Genomic DNA, 26930 nt, shown 5'->3' with positions numbered 1-26930 from the left:
TTTTACATTAAAGACTAAATGTCCACCTTTGTCCAGCAGATACAAGTCAGGGGATTTTGCTTCATTGAGTCCCAAATTGGTTTTCTTCAAGTTTCTTCTGATAATCAGCCTTCTCAGAGTAGGATGGCTCCTGATTAGAGATACGTGCTAGGGACTTGCTGCTTGAATCCTGAAAGAAAACTTTATCTTTTGTTTGTTTCAGTTATAGCAGATTCACTACAGAGGGTTGCCAAGAATATACATCTGTGCTTGTAAACTGGGACACTCCATTTCACCAGGAGTGGTCCCCAAGAGGCCAGACATAACATGCCCAGTAACCTCTGGTTTCTCTTCAAGTTTGCCCTTCAGTGTGCTTTGTTCTGTTTTTAATTTAATTTTATTTTTAATTGGAGGATAATTACTTTACAATGTTGTGATGGATTCTGCCATATATCAGCATAAATCAGCTATAGGCATACATATGTCTCCTCCCTCTTAAACTTCCCTCATATTTCTTTTTTTTAAATGTTCTTTTCAATGTCTAGAGAAGCAGAGTGACTTCTTATAATACAGTAGCAACTGTCTCAAATTTCAGTCATATATGGACTCCTTTAAAGAAAAAAATTCTCTTTATTCTTAATGATGACATTTAAATTATTTTACTACATCACTTGATGTATAAACATAAACCAGGCATAGACCCTATATATATATATATATTTATATATTTGTTGTTGTTCAGTCACCAAGTCGTGTCCGACTTTCATTCATTCCCTGTTACACAAACATTATCTCGGGGCTCTAAGAAGTATCTGGGAGGACTTTATTTGGGCACAGCAGTTTCGTGCATCATGGCTTAGTGAGTCCTTCTTGCCTATGTGGTGCGCAGTGGACACCTTTGTTTGTAGGTATTCGAAGTATGATATGGCTCCATTAAAGTATGAAATTCACTAGAAGGAGAAGTGTGTCCCCAACCAACTATAATTGGAACATTTAACTGCTGTCATTCTGTTTTTTTTTTTTTTCACTTTAAAAAATTTTATACCTATTGCCATTTTTAAATTGTACTTGTAGACTTGAGATACTGACAGAAGCCAAGTGAAATTTTCTTATCATTTTCAGCTTTATCCTGGGACTATTTCTCCAACAATGGCATGTACTTTGCTCTGTTTCCATTCTATTGTGTTCTCTAAAGTGTTATTTGTATTGGTGTTTTCCAAACTGCATTTCTAATAAGCCCCAAAGGACACCATACCATAGCTCTGAGAACCACACTTTGAGTAACCATACATCTAAGTAAGAGAGGAAGCTGGGTCACCTCTCTACAGTAACAGAATCCTTAAAGCTCAGAATCTAATTGTTATATCACGAATTTGCAGTGTTTTACTGTTGATCTTAAAAAGTCTTGAGTAAGGAAATATTTAAAGCCTTCTCTTAGTGACCAAAATTGGATCACAGACATAAAGTCAAACCAGAGACAGACATTTGTAGCAAATTAACCATTCAACTCTCTGACACTTAATTCTGGAAACAACGATGACAACCCCAAACCAACAGGAACATTGGCAATAACACTATAATAAAAGATAATGCCTTTAATGATATACTAATAACATTATCTTTAAAATATTAAATAGAATACAAGTGACTTATCATATTGAATTAACCCCTAATTACTTGAGGGTGGGAGGATGGTATGCTTCTGAAAAAGCACTGTGCAGTTTTAGGACACTTGGGACATAAGACCTTGACCAAAAACTTATTTTTTAAAAAAGGAAAAGCACTGATGCCAGGCACTGTGCTATGTGGCGTGGGTATAAAGATACGCTGAGGGAGTTCACAGTCAAAAGCCATAGTCATATAAACCCTAAATTGTATACATATATAAAATATATAAAGCCAGAAAAGCACATGGTGCCATAAGACCTCAGATCCATGGAGGGAAAGGGCAAGACTGGGAGCAAGGAGGCAACTGGGATGCTCAGTATTTCCAACTGATGAGGTCTGGTACTTGGGCAGTGATGACAGGGACGAAAAGCAGGGAGACAAATCTGAGAAATGTCCAGGGAGTAAAATTTACAGGTGTCTGTGACTGGCTGTGGATTGCAGGAAGAGGGAATGACACACAAGTTTCTGGCTCGGGTTAATGGTAAATGATGGTTAAGTGAAATAAGGACCCCTAAGAGGAGAGTATTCGTTTGCATTTGAACCCAAGCCATGTCTTGTAAAAGGAGACTGTCAAAACAAACAAAAATCCCCAAACCTGACACAATCTCAACAACAGTGTAAGATTTTTTTTTAACCTAAGTGCATCAGAAACGGGTAGATCAAGCAACCAAAAAAAACTAACGGAGGTAGGAAAGATATGCCCAACACGTCTGCTTTCCCCTTCAGCTCCAGGAAGGGCTGCCCGGAACGCCGAAATGCGTCCCCTGGAGCTGCGGGGCAGAGGCGGCGAAGTCCCGGCGGAGGGCGCAGGTGCTTGAGATCCCCGGGGTTCGCGGCGGAGGAGCAGGCTCCGCTGCCGGGCGTCCGTGGGCCTGTGAGTAGCCTCGCCGGTCGCAGGACGCCACCCTCCTCCAGGCGCAGTCCTTGTTATCCCTGACCCGGGGTCCGCTCCCAGTGCGCTCCCAGTGCTCTCCCAGTGCCCGGGCACCAAATGCGGGCCGAGACAGAAAGCCGCCCAGCAGGTTGCGCAGGCGCAGAGGCCGGAAAAGCGGCCAGACGTGGCCCAGACAAACTGCCAGCACCACCCGCTGCCCAGGGCTGTCGCTCCGCCCTCCTTCTCCCCTTCCCTGAGCTGGGGCCTCCGCTCCAGCACCAAGTCTCCCGACCCGTGGCGCCCTCGCCTACAGATACGTGTGCTGGGACAGCCGTCAAGGTTGGGACACCGTTCTGCTTGAGTCTTTTTCCCATTTTTTGTTTTAGTTTTTCCTCTGATTTTGCTTTTCTAGGGACATGAGTGGAACACTTGTCAATTAAAGAAAATGCACAACGTGAGTTGCCAGTTAAGTTTTATGTGGGACAATATGAGGATTGTACCCTGGGAGACAGCACCTCAGATGGCTCTGAGAAACTGTTCCAAAGAGGTAGGGGGAAAGAGAGTATGTATGTGATTTTGGTAAAGACGGACTACATGCAATCAAGTACATAGTTTTTGTAGAAAGTTTCTCCTGGGCTCCTGCAACTTCTGCTAGACCTGAGAAACAGTTGTCACCATGAAGAATTTTAGTGCTTTTCTAGATATTAGGATCTACAAGAATTGCACCCATAAAATCAGCTCCTGAGAATATCTATCTGAAAACCTGTCCTGCCAGTTTCCTTGAGCAGAGTGCCTCATTTCTGCTCCCCACCCCGAACTCCTTCAGGGGGTGTTGGAGGTCAGCAGCTGCAGCCCAGCAGGATTTAATCCTTGTAGAAGCAGATGGCAAGCACCCATGGCAGGTGCCAATTTATGGTTGACGCTCAATTATTTTATCCTGTTTGTGTTTTAAATAAATGCACTTATGTTAGACTTAGCTCTGTTCCACCCATTATAATAAATACCATTTCCATTATTTTCCAGAATTAATATTTTGTGATTCGCATTTAGCCTATGAGTTGAATGTATTTTTTTAGTTTCTAAGCAAATGGCATTTGTAAATTTATACATAAATTATCTTTATTATTTAGATCAAAGTTTTTAAACGGTTACTTTGCACAGGAGCTGCCTATGCAAAACACTATATAATGGAAAGAGAACTCTTAACTACAGATAATGGTGTAATGTAGGGGAGAGGAAAAAACAACTTTCCTTCCATCCTTCTAGATTCTTTACTAGGACCCCTATAACAAAAAACAGATTAATAAGAAAAAAGCATACACGTTTATTTAATGGGTTCCTTCACAAGGAAATGAAGACTCAAAGAAGCAGTTTGAGTTATGACTTTTATATAAAGTTGGACAAAGTGGTAATTTGTGAAAATGTGAGAAAACAAAGGAACTTGAACTAAGGCAGTTAAGCATGGGAAAGCGACATAGTTTCACAAAGTTTGTACAGATTTTCCTTGGCTGCAACTTCATGTCTCATGGAGACACCATCTCATTTCACCCAGAATGTTGGAAAATGCTGAAAATTTCTTTCTTCCCCAGGTGCAGGGAGAGTACCTCTTACTTGGAAGTTTTGTATCTTGCTTTTAGGAAGGTCAGAGTGCCCTTTTTGCATTTGCTGTTTCTCTGACTTTAACTTAAAATAATCAACATGCCAGAATGGAATACTTTGGGGTCACGTGCCCTGAATTCTTTCAGGGACAACATATTAAAAATTGTAAATGAAATGGACAATTTCTTAGAAAGCTATCAAAATTGAGGTTATAGAAAATCTAAATAAACACGTAACTCTTAAGGAAACTGAGTCAGAGTTGAACATCTTTTCTTCAGATAGACACCAGGCCTAGCTGGTTTTAGAGGTTTACCAAACAGTGAAAGAACAGGCAATTCTTGTCTTACACAAACTTTTCCAAATAATAGAAAAATAGAGAAAGCTAACTGATGCATCGTTGGTGATTAATGTAATGTTAACACTCAAAACATTCAAGGATGACTTCAGGGGATTAAAATATAGACTAATCTTGTTTATGAGCATAGATGCAAAAATATAAAAATGCAAAAGTAAAAATGTTTTTATAGTTATATGAATTGTTGAAATCAGAGGACATTCCCAATGGTTCTTTTTGGGGCTGCGCTGGGTCTGCATTGCTGTGTACAGGCAGTTCTGATGAGCCGGGGCTACTCTCTAGCTGTGGTGTGCTGGCCTCCTGTGGAGCATGGCTTCAAGGCTCTGGAGTACTGACTCAGTAATTGTGGCTCCTGGGCTTAGATGCTCTATGGCAACATGGGATTTTCCCATAACCAGGGATCGAACCAAACTGGTGTCCCCTGCATTGCAAGACAGATTCTTGATCACTGGACCACTAGGGAAACATGGATTGTTCTTTAAAAATGGAAATATTCTGAAAGGAAGCTGCATGAGAAAACCTCTGGGGGCGTGATGTTATCTGCAAGAATCTTACCTTAGCCCTAGTCCTAACCATCCCACAAGCTTCATTGCCTAACTTGTGTGCTCTTCAAAGGATTCTGTCTTTCTTGGCCTATTGTATTTCCAGGTGCCTCACTAGGGCACCAGTCACATCTACGAACACCAAATATGCTTGCCTGCCTCTTGTCTTTTGATAGTTAATCTGATAGGTTAAGTGATCTCCAGGTGAGCCCGTCTTACTTTTATATCTGAGAAATGTCATCCAGTTTATTAAGTACCTATAGGTCCCTGGTGCTTTTCTGGATTAAAACTGTGCTTTTAATTGATGTCAGCATTCAGATAACTCAAATTCTTAAACACATAAGTTCACCTATGATTCTTAATTCCCACATAGCTGTTGAAAGTCCATTTAAGATTTTATAGTTGCCTGGGTCACAACTGGGGCTGCCTTGATGGCTCAATGCTAAAGAATCTGCCTGCTATGTGGGAGGCCCAGGTTCAATCCCTGGGTTAGGAAGATTCCCTGGAGAAGGGAATGGCTACTCACTCCAGTATTCTTGCCTGGAGAATCCCATGGATAGAGGAGCCTGGTGGGCTATATCCATGGGGTCACAAAGAGTCAGTGACAACTAATAGAGGGTTCTGTGTAATAGTAACTGTTCATTTTTCTACTCCCAGCATCTAACATAGTGATTCAATATAAAAGAACTTGTAGACATAGCTATAGACAGTATTTCATTTATAAGAATTCACATAATAATTTTTATGTAGTAAGATGGGTGAATGAATGGATAGTTACATGAATAAGCCCAAAACCTTGTTTGGGGTATTAAAACAACTTTACTTGGAGAATAGCAGCACAGTGTAGCTAAAGAAAGGAACTATTAGTTTCAGGAAATCAATGCATTAATAAATGTGAGGAGAACCAGTGTTCTCTTCTCCCATTGCCCTTTAAAAATAATTGAAATAGGGAATTCCTTGGCAGTCCAGTGGTTAGGATTCAGTGCTTTACTGTCATGGGCCTTGCTTCACAGTTCAGAGTGGCCAAGAAAAAACGGCATTTAATGTAGAGAGTTCACCAGTGGTCTAGTGGTTAGGATTCAGGGTTTTCACTGCCTTGGTCTGGGTTCAGTTCCTGGTGGGAGAACTGAGATCCTGCAAGCTGTAAGGCACAGCCAAAACAAAAATGAACACAGAAGGTGTACAATTCAGTGATTTTTAGTACATTCACAGAATTGTACAACTATTCAGTCAGTTCAGTTCAGTCGCTCAGTCATGTCCGAGTCTTTGCGACCCCATGAATCGCAGCACACCAGGCCTCCCTGTCCATCACCAACTCCCAGAGTTCACTCAGACTCACGTCCATCGAGTCAGTGATGCCATCCAGCCATCTCATCCTCTGTCATCCCCTTCTCCTCCTGCCCCCAATCCCTCCCAGCATCACAGTCTTTTCCAATGAGTCAACTCTTCGCATGAGGTGGCCAAAGTACTGGAGTTGCAGCTTTAGCATCATTCCTTCCAAAGAACACCCAGGGCTGATCTCCTTCAGAATGGACTGGTTGGATCTCCTTGCAGTCCAAGGGACTCTCAAGAGTCTTCACCACAGTTCAAAAGTGTCAGTTCTTCGGCGCTCAGCTTTCTTCACAGTCCAACTCTCACATCCATACATGACTACTGGAAAAACCATAGCCTTGACTAGATGGACCTTTGTTGGCAAAGTAATGTCTCTGCTTTTCAATATGCTATCTTGGTTGGTCATAACTTTCCTTCCCAGGAGTAAGCGTCTTTTAATTTCATGGCTGCAATCACCATCTGCAGTGATTTTGGAGCCCCCCAAAATAAAGTCTGACACTGTTTCCACTGATTCCCCATCTATTTGCCATGAAGTGATGGGACCAGATGCCATGATCTTCGTTTTCTGAATGTTGAGCTTTAAGCCAACTTTTTCACTCTCCACTTTCACTTTCATCAAGAGGCTTTTGAGTTCCTCTTCACTTTCTGCCATAAGGGTGGTGTCATCTGTATATCTGAGGTTATTGATATTTCTCCTGGTAATCTTGATTCCAGCATGCCTGTTTCATCACCCCTTAAAGAGACCTGTATCTGTTAGCAGTCATTCCCCATTCCCTCCTACCCCCACCCCTGGCAAACACTAATCTGCTTTATGTCTTTATGGATTTGTCTATGGACATTTCATATACATGGGATCATACCATATATGGCTTTTTAAACCTGGTTTCTTTCACTAATAATCTCTTCTTTTCCCAAGATCAGAGACTTAGAGCTGACACCACTGAGGGGTTTTAATCATTTCTTTTAATCCTAATTTAGGGGCTAACTTTTGTCTGTTACTATAAGACTGCCACCGGCAGCCACCGTTGACCATAATTTCTAACTTTTGAGAAAATGTATTACCCACTTGGAGGAATGGGGAGCATAGACTACTGTGTGCAGGTAGCATGGAGGAATTTGTGGATACACATTTTAGTAGGGGACTAGGTTTCCTTTCATTATTTGTGTTGCCCTTTTCTCCTTTTATCTGGGTCACATAAGCTTCTCCTAACTTGACTTCCTGCCCTAATCACACCTGACTTATCCCTACTTGCTCATCACTGCAAGACAAATTTTTCTAAAACCCTTCTCTTTTCTCCATCTTTAATGGACTCCATTTCAAAAAAGATAAACCTCCTTAGACTAACATTCAAGGCGTCAATGGTATGATGTCAGTCCATCTTTTGAACCATATCCCTCATCCATCAGCTTCCCAGCAACTTAGTTCAGGCAAAGAGGTCTATTTTTCTTTATTCCCTAAGTGTGCCCTGTGCTTTCCTATCTCAGAACTCTTGACCATGCCCTTCCTTTAGCCTGGACAAGTCTTCTCCATTTTTTGCCATCCCTCCAAATCCTCAAAGATTCAGTTAAGTCCTTCCTGGACAGTTAATTTCAAACTTGCTCCAGGGGCCCATGTGGTTGGTCCCCTCTGAGTTTTGGGTCACTCTATCAATCTTGCTTCTTCAAGCAAGTCTGGTCGCAACCCCACTGCCCTCATCTTCCCTTGCTTTATGTCTTTGCTTGTGCTTAGTTTTATCTCCCCAAAATACAGTGTGAGTTCTGGAAGGTAGAGATGTGTCCTGCTGTGTGGTCTGCAAACACAAAGCCCCCAGTAAGTGACTGCCCCTCGTTCAAGCAGGTTAACATTCTGTTTCTCTGGAGTCTCCAAGATAAAGCCAGGCCAGTGTGCTATAGATGGGGGAAAAGTGGAAACAGTGGCAGATTTTATTTTCTTGGGCTCCAAAATCACTGCAGATGGTTACTGCAGCCACAAAATTAAAAGATGCTTGCTCCTTAGAAGAAGAGCTATGACAAACCTAGACAGCATATGAAAAAGTAGAGACACTACTTTGCCAACAAAGGTCCATATAGTCAAAACTATTATTTTTCCTATGGTAAAACCATAGGAAAAGCAATGGTAGTGATGCATAGATGTGAAAGTTGGACCATAAAGAAGGCTGAGCACTGAAGAACTGATGCTTTTGAACTGTGGTGCTGGAGAAGAGTCTTGAGAGTCCCTTGGACCTCAAGGAGATCCAACCAATCAATCCTAAAGGAAATCAGTCCTGACTATTCATTGGAAGGACTGATGCTGAAGCTGAAACTCCAATACTTTAGCCACCTGATGCAAAGAACTGACTCATTGGAAAAGACCCTGATGCTGGGAAAGATTGAAGGCAGGAGGAGAAGGGGACAACAGAGGATGAAATGGTTGAATGGCATCACCGACTCAATGGACGTGAGTTTGAACAAACTCTGAGAGATGGTGAAGGGCAGGGAAGCCTGGCATGCTGCAGTCCATGGTGGTCGCAAAGAGTTGGACCTGAGTTAGCAACTGAACAACATGTATTCTATAAACCATACGATTTCATGTTTCTTTCTTTTCTTCTTTTAGCCATACTTCCCATTGCCTCCAGCTGCTGCACCGAGGTTTCACATCATATTTCCAGAAGGCTTCTGGAAAGAGTGACGACGTGTCGCATCCAGAGAGCTGACGGGGATTGTGACTTGGCTGCTGTCATGTGAGTGCTGTTTGGCAGGAGGGCTAAACCTGCAGAATGACCATTTCTCCACCAGTGAACCATAGGTTGGGGAGACTCTGCCTGCTACCCAACATACAGATCATTATTTGAACAAGAGCAGGGAGAGTGGTGTGAATGCACACTCTGTCAGTACCAGGATGTCCAGAGCCCCACGTTAGCCCTCCGCACCCTGCATTGCAGTGATGCAGTGAAGGTGAAACGCTTTTAGTCACCAGACAATGTGCGTGACTTTCCTCAGCCAAACGAGGGATGTTCTGAGTGGGAAAAAAATTAAAATGAAAAAAAACAAATGAAAATCTGACACCTCTGTGCTGACAAGACAGCTGAAAGATATAGAGTGGTTACGACTTGGTCTCAAGTAAGATGAAATTGGACTATGTCTTATTTTGTAATCATAAGTTACATGATTACATGATAAGTCATCTCTTTCGTGTTTCCTTACATTTGACATATAAAGTTAAATGTTCTCTGTTTCCAAACTGTTTTACTACAGAACATGTTTTTACTTATCCAAAATGTAGTCCCTTAACTATGTTGTTTTTTAAAATGTTTTCCAATTTTTGGTGCCCCAGTCTTTCTAATTTTAGTGTGTTTAGTGGTATCTCATCTCAATTTTCAGAGAAGGCAATGGCACCCCACTCTAGTACTCTTGCCTGGAAAATCCCATGGACGGAGGAGCCTGGTAGGCTGCAGTCCATGTGGTCGTAAAGAGTCAGACATGACTGAGCAACTTCACTTTCACTTTTCACTTTCATGCATTGGAGAAGGAAATGGCAACCCATTCCAGTGTTCTTGCCTGGAGAATCCCAGGGATGGGGGAGCGTGGTGGGCTGCCATCTATGGGGTCGCACAGAGTCGGACACGACTGAAGCGACTTAGCAGCAGCAGCAGCATCTCAATTTTAATTTGCTCTTCTTGAACATTAGTTCCCTTAACTTTGAACATGTATAAAGACTTTAAGGTTTGAGATAAGTGTTTTAGATGCAGAAACCATTGCAAGCATTGAAATTGCATTCCGAAATAGTATGCATTATTAATCTCAATTAACTAATACAACTTAACTCACAGTGAACACACTAAATTTATTTCATTGTCCTCTTCTGCCTAGAAATAGGTCCTTTCTTTTCACACCCTTAACACAATCACTGTAATATCTGATGTCTGAGACAGCAGTTTGCTTGTTTAAAATTTCTCTATAGTGACTTCATTAAAGAGTTTCTAGCTCTTTCTACACATAAACAAAACACAAAGCTGTATATCTTGGGAAGGGGGCTGAGTCTTCTTGAATCATACAAACATTATCCATTAGGAAGAAAATTTAGGATTATTAAATAAAGTTGTTTGGGAGGCTTGAGTATTTTTTTCAAAAATGGTTGTTGAAAGGCTGTTGTGCTTAGAGAAATGGGCAAAGAAATAAATTTTATAGTTATAATTATAGTGATAGTTATAATCTACGGCAGGGCCTTCCTTCAAAATCCACTGGACCGTCACTAGCTACTCTTATGTGTAAAAAAAAAAAAAAAAAAACCGAGAGATCAGCCTAATGGTTTCTTAGCATCAAACTCTTCACCTAGAAATTCACAACTGAGTGGCTCAGTGCCCACCAGAATATTATGGAGCTGCAGGAGGGCAGGGAGTGTGAAAAAGACTATCCCCTTATCCTGATGGAGACACATGTGATGCAAGTGTAGGTTTAAGCAGCCTTTAAACTTGGGTTTTAAAACATCAGCACATCTTGGGTTAGGGCACTATGTTCTGGCAGCTGATTTTTCTGCTTGTATTACATTGAGGGTTTGAGGCCCCACTGAGCAGGCCTTTGAAATCCCACATGGCAGGTGTTGCTTGTGTTCCTGTGCTTTCCTCCTCCCTGGCTCCTCTGTCTGCATTCCCCCATCCAGGTCTCTCCTGTAGCCCCAGAGCCAATGCCCCTGCCTGGGGCCCCTCACTCCCCAAGCAATGCTGGCTTTGAGTCCTAGTTCTCTACCTTGCAGCCAATGGGCTTATCTGGCTGTCAGTGGGGTCCTTCTCCCCTGAGTGTCTGCTCGGATTCTTGCTGACACCACAGGGTAAGGAGAGAATTTAGTCTTTGGAAAGGGTAGGAACTTCAGCTCTTTCTTGTTTGTTGATTTGTTCGTTCTCCATATTGGTGCTATAGCCAAGTTTTCTCCTGTAATAGCTTAAGTCAAGCCAATGGGCCATAGGGATAATTAGTTTTTCTTTTGAAGACCTCTAAATCTAATACACTTAGAGAACGTGTTATCCTCCTATTAAGATGCCTCACTTCTTTTAAATTAATAATCCCACATGCTGGCTTTATTATGCTCAAGTGCATTCAAGCCTTTCCCAACTTTTCCTCCCATTTCAGAAGGCCCCACATTAGCTGATGCTTCCTCTTGGGTCATCCGGAGAAACGGCAGCCTCATCTCTATCCCCACCTATTTTTTTTCCCGAAGAGAAGGGTGAGGGGTTTCCATTTATCCAGATACAGAAATATTGTATACGTATAGCCAGCAGGATTTTCAACAACTAATAAGAGCTGGATGGCATCTGATGGGGAATTAAAAGCCATGTCTTTTGTAACAAGAAATTATTCGAGGTACCAGAAATTGTGAATGGTGTTCTAGGATTCTCCTACACCATTGTCAACATTTCATAATAGAAAAATGAAAACAAGAACAATTTCTGAGACATGGTATATATCTATATTATAGTAAGATTGTTTTGTTGAAACAAAAGCAGATTGTCCTTATTTTTGAACAATTTTCAATTCATATCTATGAGTAATTACTGAATTCCTGCTGTGAACAAGGCCTTTTCAAGAGACTTCCAGGCTATTCTTCCTTCAAGGAGCATAACACCACAGAAAAAGAACAGAGTCTGAAACAACTACTCAGATAAAAGATGGAGAAAACTTAGTGCCAGAAGACAGGCAACCAGGGGCCACAGAGACTGAAAGAAAAAAAGAGGCATTTAGCTGAGAGGATCTAGAAAAACCTCATGGAGGAGGATGTGTTTAAGGTGGGCAGTGAGGAAGTCATTGGTTTTTTGGTTGGGTGCTTGGAGTCAGGACAGAGAATTGTTTTCACATGGTTTCTCTCCCTCCATCTCTCCCTTCTACTTTCCTCCTCTTCTTTCCCCCTCCTCCTACCTCTCCCCATCTCCCTTCTCCCCCTCCTCCTCCAGTTCCTTCTCCTGCTCCTTTTACCATTTTCTTTGGATGTCTGAGGAACCACAGGCAGTGCGGTAGTAAAGATTCATCCTTGTGGTCCTCAGCTTTAGGATTCAGTCTGTGTCCAGACACACACTGTCCCAAAGTGGGAACTGCCTACCAGTTCGCTAAGTTTTTACTTACTTGTACCATCTATCAGTGATTTTTTTTTTTTCTTCCCTTCTTGGCAGCCTTCATGTCAAGCGCAGAAGAGTCTGTGTCAGCCCGCACAATCACGTTATTAAGCAGTGGATGAACGAACAAGCAGCCAAGAAAGAGGCTAAAGGCAACATTTGCCATAAGAAGAGACACCACGGGAGGAGGAACAGTAAAGGGGCACATCGGGAAAGGCAGGAAACACATGGCCACAAAACGCCTTATTAGAGAAGGTACAGATGAAGCTGCACAGAGGAGTGCTGAGTGAACCTGGCCGTGGCTGGTTATAAAAATATCATGTGAATCTTCCCTATTGGGAGCCAACAGGGCAAAACAAAATATATTTTTCAAGGGGATAACTATACAGATGCAAACGTAGCCAGTAATATACTCAACTGAAAAAATGAAGTGAAAAGAGAATACTTATCTTCACATATTTGAGGAGCAACATACAGATCTAATTTCTCCACCTTTTTTACTATAACGTTTTCCAAATCTGCAAAGAAGTTGAAAGAGTGGTACTGCGAACATCTGCATGCCTTTACCTAGATTAATTCTTGTTAATATTCTGCCATATTTGTTTTTTCTCTCTCTTCTCTCCTTGTACATGTATATATAAAACATTATATATACAAAGTTAAAATTTTTTCCTGAACCATTTTGAAAACAAGTTACAAACATCATGACACTTCACTCCTAAATTTTTTTAGTGTTTCAACTTGACATCTGTCAAGAATAAAGACATTTTCTATAAAATAGTGCCATCAGCTTTATACCTAAAAAAGGCAGCAGTTTAATCATCTATATGATATAATATATATGTCCATATTCCACAATCATATATATGTTTATATTCTAATATATGAATGTATATATGAAATATGAACATATATATCCGACCCAGGGATTGAACCCAGGTTTCCTGCATTGCAGACAGGTTCTTTACCATCTTGGGAAGATCCCCTGGAGGAGGCCATGGCAATCCACTCCAGTATTCTTGCCTGGAGAATCCCATGGACAGAGAAGCCTGGTAGGTTACAGTTCATGGGGTCGCAGACTCTACTGAGTAACTAACTACTTTTCAGGATCACATTCAGATTTAGCATTTTTGGTAAGAATTCTTCCTATGTGAATTTCCATATTTCCTAGTGCACTATTTAGAGTTTGTGAACAGTGAAGTTCATTCTTTACACAGAAGACTGGATTGACAAATTCTGATGCTAAAAACAAAAAAGCCTGGTTTGTTCTGGGAGCCACCTGCCTCCTACAGTCAATTGTTGGAGCAGACTAGTCAGGGGTCCAGAGATGGGTCCTGTGTGAGATGATTTCACAGTTTCCTAAACAAGGAGCCTACATCCTTTCATTCCTAACACAGCTTTACCACACCTTGCGGGTCGATCCCCAAGGCTCTGCTAATCTTTTGGCTTCCTTGCTCACAGAGGCTGTAGAATAAGAGGTAGTTTTCGTAAACACCCACCAGATGGCAGGAGCAGAGCGTGCACTCAGCCAAGTGTCAGGCGTCTGGCTCTTCCTGTGGGCCACCCCTAGGTAGTTGCCCGGAGGTGCTGAACCTGATGCAGGCTAAAACTATCACCAAACGACAGTCCGTCTAATATTCCTCATGAACACCAATTTAGCATCAGTGAGCTTTGTATTAATATTTCTAATTTTTGAATGAGGAAACCAGAGGCTTATGGGGTAAAATGACTTCCCCAAGGGCGCATGGTAAGTGGCAGGGACAAGCCGTGTCCCCAGGTCTCCAGGTCTCCTGTTCTCCCATCAGCCCCAGCAGTGGACCCTAGAAGGTGGGCACCTACCTGGAGGTGGGCAGAGGAGGAGGAATGCAGGTAAAGATCTGTGCATCTGGAGCTCCAAAAGGGCCAGAGATGCCTGCGGACAGTTTTACCTGAGTCTAGGAGAAGGCAATGGCACCCCACTCCAGTACTCTTGCCTGGAAAATCCCATGGACGGAGGAGCCTGGTGGGCTGCTGTCCATGGGGTCGCTAAGAGTTGGACACGACTGAGCAATTTCACTTTCACTTTTCACTTTCATGCTTTGGAGAAGGAAATCGCAACCCATTCCAGTGTTCTTGCCTGGAGAATCCCAGGGACGGGGGAGCCTGGTGGGCTGCCATCTACAGGGTAGCACAGAGTCAGACACGACTGAAGCAACTTAGCAGCCGCAGCAGCAAGGCAGTGAAGGAAACTGCACACTGTTCATGGCCTTCATTTTGCAAAATCTCCCTCACTAGTGTCTTCTTTTCAACTTAAAGACAGATTTTGTCAAAAAATACAGGCTTTTCCATCATGCTTTTTAATATGATAATACGATAAAATGGGTAATCCTGAGGAAAATGATTCCTAAATAGCTTAGTCTGTTCCACCTGCTTTAATAAAATACCACAGACTGAGGGACTTATAGTCAGCAAACATTTATTTCTCACAGTTCTGGAGGCAGGGCCGTCCAGGATGGTGGTGTGGCAGATTCAGTGTCTCGGTGGGGGGGCTGTCTTCTGAGCTGAAGACTGCTGACTCCTCCCTCTCCGTGTCCTCACGTGGTGGAGACGACTGGGAGCTCTCTGGACCCACTGTTACAGGGAAGGAATCCCAAAGACACCACCTACTAATATCATCCTCTTTGGGAATTTAAATTTCAATATACGAGGGTTTTTTTATTTAAGTCGCTCAGTCATGTCCAACTGTTTGTGACCCCATGGACTGTAGCCCGCCAGGCTCCTCTGTCTATGGGATTCTCCAGGCAGGAATACTGGAGTGGGTTCCCATTCCCTTCTCCAGGGGATCTTCCCAATCCAGGGATCAAACCCAATTCAGGAGATACAAACATTCAGACCATAGCACTAAATACTCTTTTTTGATCCCATAGTCCCATAGACGCTTGAAGGTCCAAGCGTCTTCAAGTTTCAGGTTCTAAAAAAACTTTAAAAAATTTACATTAAATTTGTAATGTAAATACAATATTAATTAATGTATTGTAAATTAAAAATTAAATAATGTAATGTAATTTACATTACACTAAATCTCAGTTCAGTTCAGTCACACAGTTGTGTCTGACTCACCGTGACCCCATGGACTACAGCATGATAGGCTTCCCTGTCCATCACCAGCTCCCAGAGTTTACTCAAACTCATGTCCAACGAGTTGGTGATGCCATCCAACCATCTCATCCTCTGTCGTCCCCTTCTCCTCCTGCCCTCAATCTTTCCCAACATCAGGTCTTTTCCAATGAGTCAGTTCTTTGAATCAGGTGGCCAAAGTAGTGGAGTTTCAGCCTCAGCATCAGTCCTTCCAATGAATACTCAGGACTGATTTCCTTTTGGATTGACTGGTTTGATCTCCTTGCAATCCAAGGGACTCTCAAGAGTCTTCTCCAACACCATAGTTCAAAAGCATCAATTCTTTGGCACTCAGCTTTCTTTATAGTCCAACTCTCACATCCATACATGACTACTGGCAAAACCAAAGCTTTGACTAGATGGACCTTTGTTGGCAAAGTAATGTCTCTGCTTTTTAATATGCTGTCTGCTGCTGCTGCTGCTGCTGCTGCTAAGTCACTTCAGTCGTGTCCGACTCTGTGTGACCCCATAGACATCAGCCCACTAGGCTCTCCTGCCCCTGGGATTCTCCAGGCAAGAACACTGGAGTAGGTTGCCATTTCCTTCTCCAGTGCATGAAAGTGAAAAAGTGAAAGTGAAGTCGCTCAGTCATGTCCGACTCTTAGCGACCCCATGGACTGCAGCCCACCAGGCTCCTCCATCCATGGGATTTTCCAGGCAAGAGTACTGGAGTGGGGTGCCATTGCCTTCTCCAATATGCTGTCTAGGTTACATTAAATTTAAAATAATAAAATAATAACTTGAGAGTAACTTAATTGACTTAAAAAGTCAATCAATTGATCTAATTAATTAATCATAACATAGGGAATAATACTATTAATAAATAATGAACAACATTAATGAAAAGCTAAAATGAAAACATTGGTGTCTAATCCTCTCAATCAACTTGAACTATTTTCAGTTTTGTTTCCCTTCCAGTCCAGGTCCAGAATTCCACATACTTTTTTGTAGCTATAAGGACAGTAAGTTTTATGCTATATTTTAAAATTTTGATTTTACTGCAGTGCAAATAAATGAAATTTTCTGTAAGGGAGAACAGCTTCTTAAAGAAATTCCATTTGACAGGGTATCATATGTGCTTATTAAAACACTGCTGTGTCACCAGTACTGCACTATGAGTAGATCAACCTTAAGCCTCTAAGGTTTTTTTAGATTACATTTTTATTAAAGCAGTGCAAATGTGTAGTAAAAAATAAAAAAAGTGCAGCAGAATTTATTATGAACAATAACATCCTCTTTCTCTGTCCTCCCTCTTCCCAGACCTGCTTCTTTGATGCAACTTCTTTTTTTTTTTTTTTTTTAAGACTGATCTATACATCGGTGTCTCTTTTGCTGTCTCGTACACAGGGTTATTGTTACCATCTTTCTAAATTCCATATATATGTGTTAGTATACTGTATTGGTGTTTTTCTTTCTGGCTTACGTCACTCTGTATAATAGGTTCCAGTTTTATCCACCTCATTAGAACTGATTCAAATGTATTCTTTTTAATGGCTGAGTAATACTCCATTGTGTATATGTACCATAGCTTTCTTATCCATTCATCTGCTGATGGGCATCTAGGTTGCTTCCATGTCCTGGCTATTATAAACAGTGCTGCGATGAACATTGGGGTACACGTGTCTCTTTCCCTTCTGGTTTCCTCAGTGTGTATGCCCAGCAGTGGGATTGCTGGATCATAAGGCAGTTCTATTTCCAGTTTTTTAAGGAATCTCCACACTGTTCTCCATAGTGGCTGTACTAGTTTGCATTCCCACCAACAGTGTAAGAGAGTTCCCTTTTCTCCACACCCTCTCCAGCATTTATTGCTTGTAGACTTTTGGATCGCAGCCATTCTGACTTCTTTTAAACTTTTTAAGTTTTGTTTTTCTGGTGGTGTGTGGGAAGAAAATCTTTTCTTCCACCTTCTTATTTTTCCTGACTGTGTCTGAAAATTCAACTGACAAACACAGATTAATGGGAGAAAAGCCTATACCTTTATTTAATATACATTTTGTGTGACATGGGAACCTTCAAAAGGAAATAAAAAACCCAAAAAAGCAAACCTGAGTAGTTTTATGCTGAGTTTGATGGCAAATGGGTAGTTGTTCATTGGAATACATGTGATAGATCAAAGAACATGAATGCAGTGTAGCCAACTTGGGGAAAGTTAGCAAGACCTGTTTGTTGAGAGTGAGTGAAGTCGCTCAGTCGTGTCCGACTCTTTGTCACCCCATGGACTGTAGCCTACCAGGCTCCTCTGTCCATCGGATTTTCCAGACAAGGGTACTGGAGTGAGTTGTCATTTGCTTCTCCAGGGGATCTTCCCAACCCAGGGGTCAAACCCAGGTCTCCCGCATTGCAGGCAGACGCTTTACCATCTGAGCTACCAGGAAGACCTGTTTGTTAGGATTCTTCTTTATGTCCCTTTACTTTCAGAGATAAGGCTGCTCATCTCTTGCACGTATAGGGAGGATAACTGTCACCTGAGGATTTTATGACCTGTTTCAGGGAGGAAAGATGGGGGAAGGTCAGAAAGATTATGCCTCTGCTATTTTCTTGAACTCCTTCAGCTTAAAATATTTAATATTTAAGATGCCATGTTTTGGGGTAGTGTGTTCTGAACCCCATCAGTGGTTACTTCCATAATTCCAAATGAAAGCTTTAAATATTACTTATTTATCAATTTTAGGCAATTTCTATTGTTTCCTCATTGCATCCTATTTCCCTTTCTTTCTCCCTCCTCATCTTGATAGTTTTATCACTGTTATTTTTCCTTATCTTTATAATTTGAATAGTATACCCACCTTCCTTCATTAGTCCATTAATTCTAGAATTTCAGTCTCCTCTTTATGTAAAATGTAAATACCCTTTTCTCCTTTTCTTCTATCCTTCTATCTTGTATCACCTATATTTTCACATTTAATTTAACTATAATTCTGTACTAAAATAACAATCATCTTTCATGCTTTAAGGAAGAGTCTCTCAACTCTAGCACTACTGACATCTTTGGCTACTAATTCTTTACTATGGTGACTCTCCCATACTTTATAGATGAATTAGCAGTATCTCTGACCTCTGTCCACTATATGACATTCAAAGCTGTCTCCAGATATTGCCAAATATGTTCGAGGAGAGGGGAGTAAATTTACTCTCAACTCCAGTTGGGAATCACTAGACTAGAATCTAAGATAGGTTCTAAAATGGAAAACTCTGTAGCTGGAAATTTTCTAAAATGACCCCCATAATTCCCTGCCCTGGTATACACACACCTTCCAAACACTAATCTAGGTGTTGCACTTTTAGGTAACAAATCAGTTGATTGTAAAATAGGGAGATTATCTGGTGGGAATGACTTAATCACAGGAGCCCTGTAAAACTAAGTCTCAGTTTCAAAACATGAGAAGGATTCAATATGCCATGATTGGCTTTAAAGACAGGAGAAAGGCCAAGTCCCAAGGAATGTGGGTGGCCTGCAGTTACTAAAAGGGGGCCCCAGCTGACAGATAGCAAAGAAGTAGAGACCTCAGTCCTATAATTACAGAAACTTCTCTGGTGACTCAGATGGTAAAGAATCTTCCTGCAATGCAAGAGATCCAGGTTCAATCCCAGGGTCGAGAAGATCCCCTGGAGAAGAGAATGGCAACCCATTCCAGAATCCTGGCCTGGGAAATCCCATGGAGAGGAGCCTTACTGACCCCATGTGACAGTCCATGGGGTTACAAGAGTCACACATGAAAACTGTCACCACCACCACCTACAAGGAGCCTCGTTCAGCCAGGAATAAGAATGAGCTTGCAGCAGATACTCCCACAGAGCCTCCAGAGGGAACGCAATCCAGTCAGTATCTTGATTTCAGCCTTCTGCAACCCTAAGCAGAGAACCCAGTCACACCACCTGTCTGGACTTTTGGTTTACAGACTGAGCTACTAAATGGGTGTGGTTTAAATGGATTTCCCTGGTAACTCAGCTGGTAAAGAATCCGCCTGCAATGCAGGAGATCCCGGTTCAATTCCTGGGTTGGAAGACCTCCTGGAGAAGGGATAGTCTACCCCCTCCAGTATTCTTGCTTGGAGAATCCCATAAACAGAGGAGCCCAGCAGGCTACAGTCTGTAGTGTCATAAAGAGTTGGACACGACTGAGCTCCTTTCACTTTACTTCTTTTAAGTGGGTGAGTTCATAAAACTTTCTTAATGCGACAATAAGAAGCTAGCACAACCAATGAGTGGCTCTTTTACCCTCCTGACTACGTAAGTATTGTTTGCTTGCCAGGTCAAGTTGTGTGCTAGAGTTTAATATCCTTCTCAATAAATGAACCCTGAATAATTCACTATTCAGGCAACTTGAGCCTGATAAAACACAACTGCTTTCTACATTATTTGTGTGCTTTATATACTTGACTTCTTTCTCAGGTTTGCCCAGGCCTCCCTATGAGCTCTGGATTTTTATAATATCCATGAACAAATAGAACTCTGACACATTTCATAATTTATATGACCGATCTGATGCTCTTTTGACAATTGTAGCAATTTCCTTCTTTTTTTAATTTTTGTAAAATCAGGTTTTCCCTGTAGTAAATGTAAGAGAATTCCAAGTTCATCCTGGTCTCTCCCCAATACTGTGACTATGCTCTATCTTTTAATTCACTGACAGATAATTGGATCAACTGACATATTGTAGTCTCTCCATCTTGTTGCTATTCTACTGCTGCAGAAACTACCGAAACAATAAACATCCCCTTCCTCCATCCAGGGCTTAGCACATAGTAGGCACTCAATAAATACACACTAAAAACACATATGTAGGCAACTGACCTCTTGTTTGGCCAATTACAGTGAAAATAGGACACCATGAGAGTCCTGCATTCCTGTAATGACCAGCCTCTACTGAAGAGAGAGAGAGATACTAAGGGTTAAATGCCACAAGGTCCTGGCCTGGGAGATGACAATAACTAAACCCAGTGTGACTGGGCTCCATTGTTTTCAAGATTTTCTACAGAATTTGTAGAATTTTCAGAATTTGTACGTCTTTTACCTCTTCTCTATAGCTCTGACATCAGCCTGTCCATAAAATGAACTTTATCTCCATTTCTGTTTCTTGTTCTCCCAGGTCATAACTATCTGTATCAGTGAATTACAGAACCTTTTCTGCAGAAGGAAGTAGGGCAGAATAAACAGCTTCTGACAGGTTGACTTTGCTGAACCCAGACCAGACAGCTGAAGGCAAATTGTACAGTCATCAAGAAAAGTAGGTTTAGGAGGAAGTGGGTGTCTTGGGGATTATAAAAGGTGAAGAAAAAGGGTGACTTCCTATTTGAGTCTCAGCTTTCAGAGTTACCCTGGACTCACCAAAATGGCTAAGATTGAAATTAAGAAGATGCCAAATGTTGGGACTCATGTGTGCTGGTGGGGATGTAAATTAATTGCATCACTTTGGAAAACTGTCTAGTAATATCTACTAAAGCTAGATACCTACCCTATGACCCAGAAATTCTATACTTAAGCAATATCCAGTTAAATAAATATGTTCACCAAAACACATACATAAGAATATTCATAGCAACAAATGAGAACTAAGTGCTCATCCAAAGTAGAATGGACAGATTTAAAATGTTACATTCATTAATGGAGAGGATGTGGAGAAAAAGGAACCCCCTACACTGTTGTTGAAAATGTAAATTGGTACAGCCATTGTGGAAAACAGAATGGAAGTTCTTTAAAAAGTTAAAAGAGAGAAGGAAATAGCAACCCACTCCAGTATTCTTGCCTAGAAAATTCCATAGATGGAGGAGTCTGGCTGGCTACAGTCCATGGGTTTGCAAGAGCTGGACATGACTCAGCGATTAAACAACAATGGAGGTTCCTTTAAGAGTTAAAAGTTAAAATGAAAAATCCCAAGAGTTACCATACGATCTAGCAACGGGCTTTCAAGTTAGTGCAGTGGTAAAGAATCCGCCTGCCAATGGAGGAGGTGCCGGTTCAATCTGTGGGTTGGGAAGATCCCCTGGAGGAAGAACTGGCAGCCCACTCCAGTATTCTTCCCTGGAAGATTCCAGGGATAGAAAGACACACTCCCCAGACAGATGTAGGCCATCTCAGAACACCCTTGATTGAGCCTGTTGAGAGAGTCTGAAGCACAAGACCAAGCTCAGCTATATCTGGATTACTGACCCACAGACACTGTACGATAATAGAGGTGTGTTGTGTCAAGCCATTAATTCTGAGGCAATTGGTTACGCAGCAGTAGATAATGAATATAAAAGGGATAATGTTATCAGAGAAAATGGTAACAAATCCTGAAGTATTTTTTAAATGTTTATTTATTCTTTTACTTATTTGGTTGCATCCTGAGTCTTAATTGCAGCAAGCAGGATCTTTAGTTGCAGCTTTCGGATTCTCAGATGCAGCATGTGGGATCTAGTTCTCTGACCAGGGATCAAACCCAGGCCCCCTACATTGGGAGCATGGGATCTTAGCCACTGGACCACCAGGGAAGTCTCATTCTTCTTCTTTTTTGTTTTTTCTTTAATTTTTGGCCACACCCTGCTGCATGTGGCACCTTAGGTCCTCAACCAGGGATCAAACCTAGACTGCCGGGAAGTCCAAAAATTCTACAATTAAAGAACACACACTGAGGACTGGGAATCAGGTGAGGCAGCTTCTTTTAATCGCTTTAATAGAAAATATGGTCGACAGTGGGAGCTATTGATATAAAAGGCCGAGAGAAACTGAGGAAAAAGGGATTGCTTAACATCAAACAGAGATATTCCAAGCCTGGCAGAAACCTGAGTGACAGGATATCTGAAGCCAAATGGAATGAAGATTAATGGAGTGTTTAGGTTTGAAAAACTGCTATTATCTTGAGGAATAAGAGGAATTGTTTCTTATTTAATAATTTGAGAAGATCTCATTTCTGACTATATAAAAGCCAAATACTTGAATAAAATATCTTTTATTGACATTGACATGGCATCATATATCTGAACATAAAATTACCAATAATTACTTGATTTTCTTTTTTATCAGACTCAGCCTAAATTCTGCTGATTTAGGATTCTGATCAAGAAGCCTTATCCATGGCAGTTCCCCAGGAAGTTCAAAGCCCAAACCAGAGGGTAAAATATTAAAAAAAAAAAAGAATACACTTACAAGAAAGAAAGGCCTAATGGGAAGGAGGATAATAGTTAGTAAACACAATAATAATAGTAATTAGTACAGGAATTCATTTGAGTGGCATGAGAACCAGTTATTTGAAGAAAACTTCTAGACAAGACCATTTTGTTCAACCATGAAATGCCATGAGACCAGTTCACAGAATTTTGACTTCATGCCTTTATAGTTATTTTATTGTTGTTTGGTTTTGGCCGCACTGCACGGCATGTGGGATCTTAGCTTCTCCACCAGGGATTGAACCCACATCCCCTGCATTGTAAGCACAGTGTCTTAACCACTAGGTAACCAGGGAAGTCCCTGAATGGCTGTATTTAGTGCACAGGAGTGAGTGTGCCCATTTTCTCCCCTCTTCCAACCCCAAATGATAAATGTCTTCCATCCAAAATAGAACATTCCCCTTAGCTAAGAGTTACAGTAAACAGGCTGTTTAGGAATCATTGTTAGTTGGCATTCTGGTTCAGATGCTGAAACAAAAGTAGTCCAAACTAGACAGAGGTTTATTTCTCTCTCCTTGCATAGCACTCCAGGTGTAAAACGAGCCTTCGTTCCGAGGCTGAAATGGTGGCTTCATGGTGTCATTTGCCTTGTTTCTCTGTTGCGCTCTCGTCCACAAGTGAGCCTGTCCCATGGTTCACCACCGTGAGTTGGGGCCACCCCCAGGCTGCAGTAATTTTGCTAGGTCTGTCATAAAAAAGTAGTCTAAACGGGATGACCTAAATAACAGGAATTTATTTTCTCACTGTTCTAGAGGTTAGAAGTCTGAAATCAAGGCGTCGGTATTCTTGGGTCTTTCTGAGGTCTGTGAGGGCAGGGAGCGGCTCCCAGCAACTTCTTGGCTTGCAGATGGTCCTCTTCTCCCTGTGTTTTTTCCCATCATCTTTTCTCTGCGTGTGCCTATTTCTGTGCCCAAATTTCCCATTTATAAGGACACCAGTTATATTGCATGAGGGCCCACCCCAGTGGCCTTAATTAATTACATCTACAACAACCCTATTTCTAAATAAGGTCACATTCTTGAGTACTGAGGAAGAGGGGCTAGGACTTGAACATAAGAATTTGGCAGTGGGGAGGACAATCAACCCAGAAGATGAGGATGAGTGAGATGGGAGTGAGGGAGGAAATGCTCTTTTCTTTTAAGAGCATGATTGGGAGGTTAAATACCATATTCCCTTGAATCTATTGCCAGGAGTTCACCTCACAAACACCCAACTTCAAAAAAAAAAAAGGAAGGGCTTCCCTGGTGGCTCAGTGGTAAAGAATCCACCTGCCAATGCAAGAGACACAGGTTTGATCCCTGATCTGGGAAGAAGCCCCATGCTATGGAGCAACAAAGCTTGTGCCCCACAACCACTGAGCCTGTGCTCTAGAACCTGGGAGCCACAACTACTGAGCCCCTGTGCCCTATACAGCCTGTGCTCCACAACAAAAGAAGCCACCGCAGTGAGAAGCCTATGTACCACAGTTAGAGAGTAGCCCCTACTCACCTCAACTAAAGAAAAGCCTGCGTTAGCAACAAAGACCCAGCACAGCCAAAAGTAAATAAATACAATTATTTTTTTTTTAAACTTTACATAATTGTATTAGTTTTGCCAAATATCAAAATGAATCCGCCACAGGTATACATATGTTCCCCAGGGACATACATTCCTCTCTGGTGGTCATATGCCCCACTAAAACTATTATTAGGGGAACAATGGGAAGATGGATGTTAGGGTGATGAGTAGCTTTAGGTACATTACAGTTTACAAAAATCTTAGGAAGCAGAGAGATAACTTATGCCTCCAAACTGCACTGATAATTAGTCTTTACTTTGAATACTACCTATTTCTGCTTTATTGACTATGCCAAAGCCTTTGACTGTGTGGATCACAATAAACTGTGGGAAATTCTGAAAGAGATGGGAATACCAGACCACCTGATCTGCCTCTTGAGAAATTTGTATGCAGGTCAGGAAGCAACAGTTAGAACTTGACATGGAACAACAGACTGGTTCCAAATAGGAAAAGGAGTACGTCAAGGCTGTATATTGTCACCCTGCTATTTAACTTATATGCAGAGTACATCATGAGAAACGCTGGACTGGAAGAAACACAAACTGGAATCAAGATTGCCAGGAGAAATATCAATAACCTCAGATATGCAGATGACACCACCCTTATGGCAGAAAGTGAAGAGGAACTCAAAAGCCTCTTGATGAAAGTGAAAGTGTAGAGTGAAAAAGTTGGCTTGGTGCACTGGGACGGCCCAGAGGGATGGTATGGGGAGGGAGGAGGGAGGAGGGTTCGGGATGGGGAACACATGTATACCTGTGGCGGATTCATTTTGATATTTGGCAAAACTAATACAATTATGTAAAGTTTAAAAATAAAATAAAATTAGAGAAAAAAAAAAGAAAAAAAAAAAAAGTTGGCTTGAAGCTCAACATTCAGAAAACGAAGATCATGGCATCCGGTCCCATCACTTCTTGGGAAATAGATGGGGAAACAGTGGAAACAGCGTCAGACTTTATTTTTCTGGGCTCCAAAATCACTGCAGATGGCGACTGCAGCCATGAAATTAAAAGACGCTTACTCCTTGGAAGGAAAGTTATGACCAACCTAGATAGCATATTCAAAAGCAGAGACATTACTTTGCCAACAAAGGTTCGTCTAGTCACGGCTATGGTTTTTCCTGTGGTCATGTATGGATGTGAGAGTTGGACTGTGAAGAAGGCTGAGCACCGAAGAATTGATGCTTTTGAAGTGTGGTGTTGGAGAAGACTCTTGAGAGTCCCTTGGACTGCAAGGAGATCCAACCAGTCCATTCTGAAGGAGATCAGCCCTGGGATTTCTTTGGAAGGAATGATGCTAAAGCTGAAACTCCAGTACTTTGGCCACCTCTTGCGAAGAGTTGACTCACTGTAAAAGACTCTGATGCTGGGAGGGATTGGGGACAGGAGGAGAAGGGGACGACAGAGGATGAGATGGCTGGATGGCATTACTGACTCGATGGACATGAGTCTGAGTGAACTCCAGGAGTTGGTGATGGACAGGGAGGCCTGGCGTGCTGCAATTCATGGGGTTGCAAAGAGTCGGACACGACTGAGTGACTGATCTGATCTGATTATACCAGAAATGTTGTATTTAGTTCTCACAATAACTGAAAATTTGATATTTTCCCCCCATGTATTTCAAAAGAAGAAATCCAGGCTCAGAGAGATTAAGCAACTTGTCCAATGCTAAACCTATTAAATGCTAAAGCCGGGAATCTAGCTGAGGAGTCTGTCTAGTGCTGAAGCCTGATGTATTTCACCACACCCGCTGTATCCCAAACCCTGGCCAGCAGATCTCAGCATGCTGGCCTCACTGATAACTACTCAGCTTCAGCTCATTTCAGCCTCGGTTCTGAATGGGGACTTGAAGATTTGTATGGAAGACGTCAGAAATGCCCATTTCTAAACTTTATGGGTTAACAAAGTGATGGGCAACTGAAATTTCATATAGAGAACACAATGCCATAAATAAATAAATAAATATATATATATATATATATAAAACACCCTACACAATACATGTGCATGATAGGCATACACACACACACACACACACACACACACATACTGCTTTTGTGGAAAACTACTACTGAGACAGGGAGTGGGCAGGGCAAAACCTTCAGAAGAATGACAGCTGCTGAGGATATGACATAAACTGGTTAAACTAACTGGGTCCAAGATAATGAATGAATTGACTTTCACTAGACTTTGAGCCTCAGTATATGCCCATCATTGGAGAAGGCTATGGCACCCCACTCCAGTACTCTTGCCTAGAAAATCCCATGGATGTAGGAGCCCGGTGGGCTGCAGTCCATGGGGTCACTAAGAGTTGGACATGACTGAGCAACTTCACTTTCACTTTTCACTTTCATGTATTGGAAAAAGAAATGGCAACCCACTCCAGTGTTCTTGCTTGGAGAATCCCAGGGACAGGGGAGCCTGGTGGGCTGCCGTCTATGGGGTCACACAGAGTCGGACACGACTGAAGCGACTTAGCAGCAGCAGCAGCATATGCCCATCATAATAGCTAAAGAGCATACCCACAGGGTGCTGGGACAGTTCCAAGGTTGACCATAAAAGGCCAAAAAGTGGACTGGACCAAGTTCTAAGAAATCCCCACCCCATTCCCCAAAATAGCTTGAATACTCCAACTCAGTAA

At 41.9% G+C, this 26930-nt stretch overlaps 1 protein-coding gene across 3 annotated transcripts in view; it reads left to right on the top strand.

Annotated features, from left to right (window-relative positions):
- Positions 1 to 26930, top strand: part of CCL28 (C-C motif chemokine ligand 28) — a 36467-nt gene that overhangs the window by 3911 nt on the left and 5626 nt on the right. The window contains exons 2-4 of one of the 3 annotated variants that reach the window (XR_015148707.1): positions 8943 to 9069; positions 12490 to 12687; positions 22132 to 22216. Coding sequence is in view for 1 of the 3 variants with exons in the window: in XM_086361634.1 (XP_086217760.1) it covers positions 8943 to 9069; positions 12490 to 12682 (320 nt within the window). In the remaining 2 variants the exon portion in view is untranslated. Of the gene's footprint in view, positions 1 to 8942; positions 9070 to 12489; positions 13211 to 22131; positions 22217 to 26930 lie in introns of those variants that run through there. The other 2 variants (XR_015148708.1, XM_086361634.1) reach the window with 2 other exon arrangements.

This window comes from Bos grunniens, chromosome 20, assembly GCF_055505025.1.
Source record: "Bos grunniens cultivar Pamir isolate PY7600 chromosome 20, Bosgru_T2T1.0, whole genome shotgun sequence".
Taxonomy (NCBI): domain Eukaryota; kingdom Metazoa; phylum Chordata; class Mammalia; order Artiodactyla; family Bovidae; genus Bos; species Bos grunniens.
Note: the sequence above shows the minus strand (reverse complement) of the source record. Positions and strands in the feature narration are given on the sequence as shown.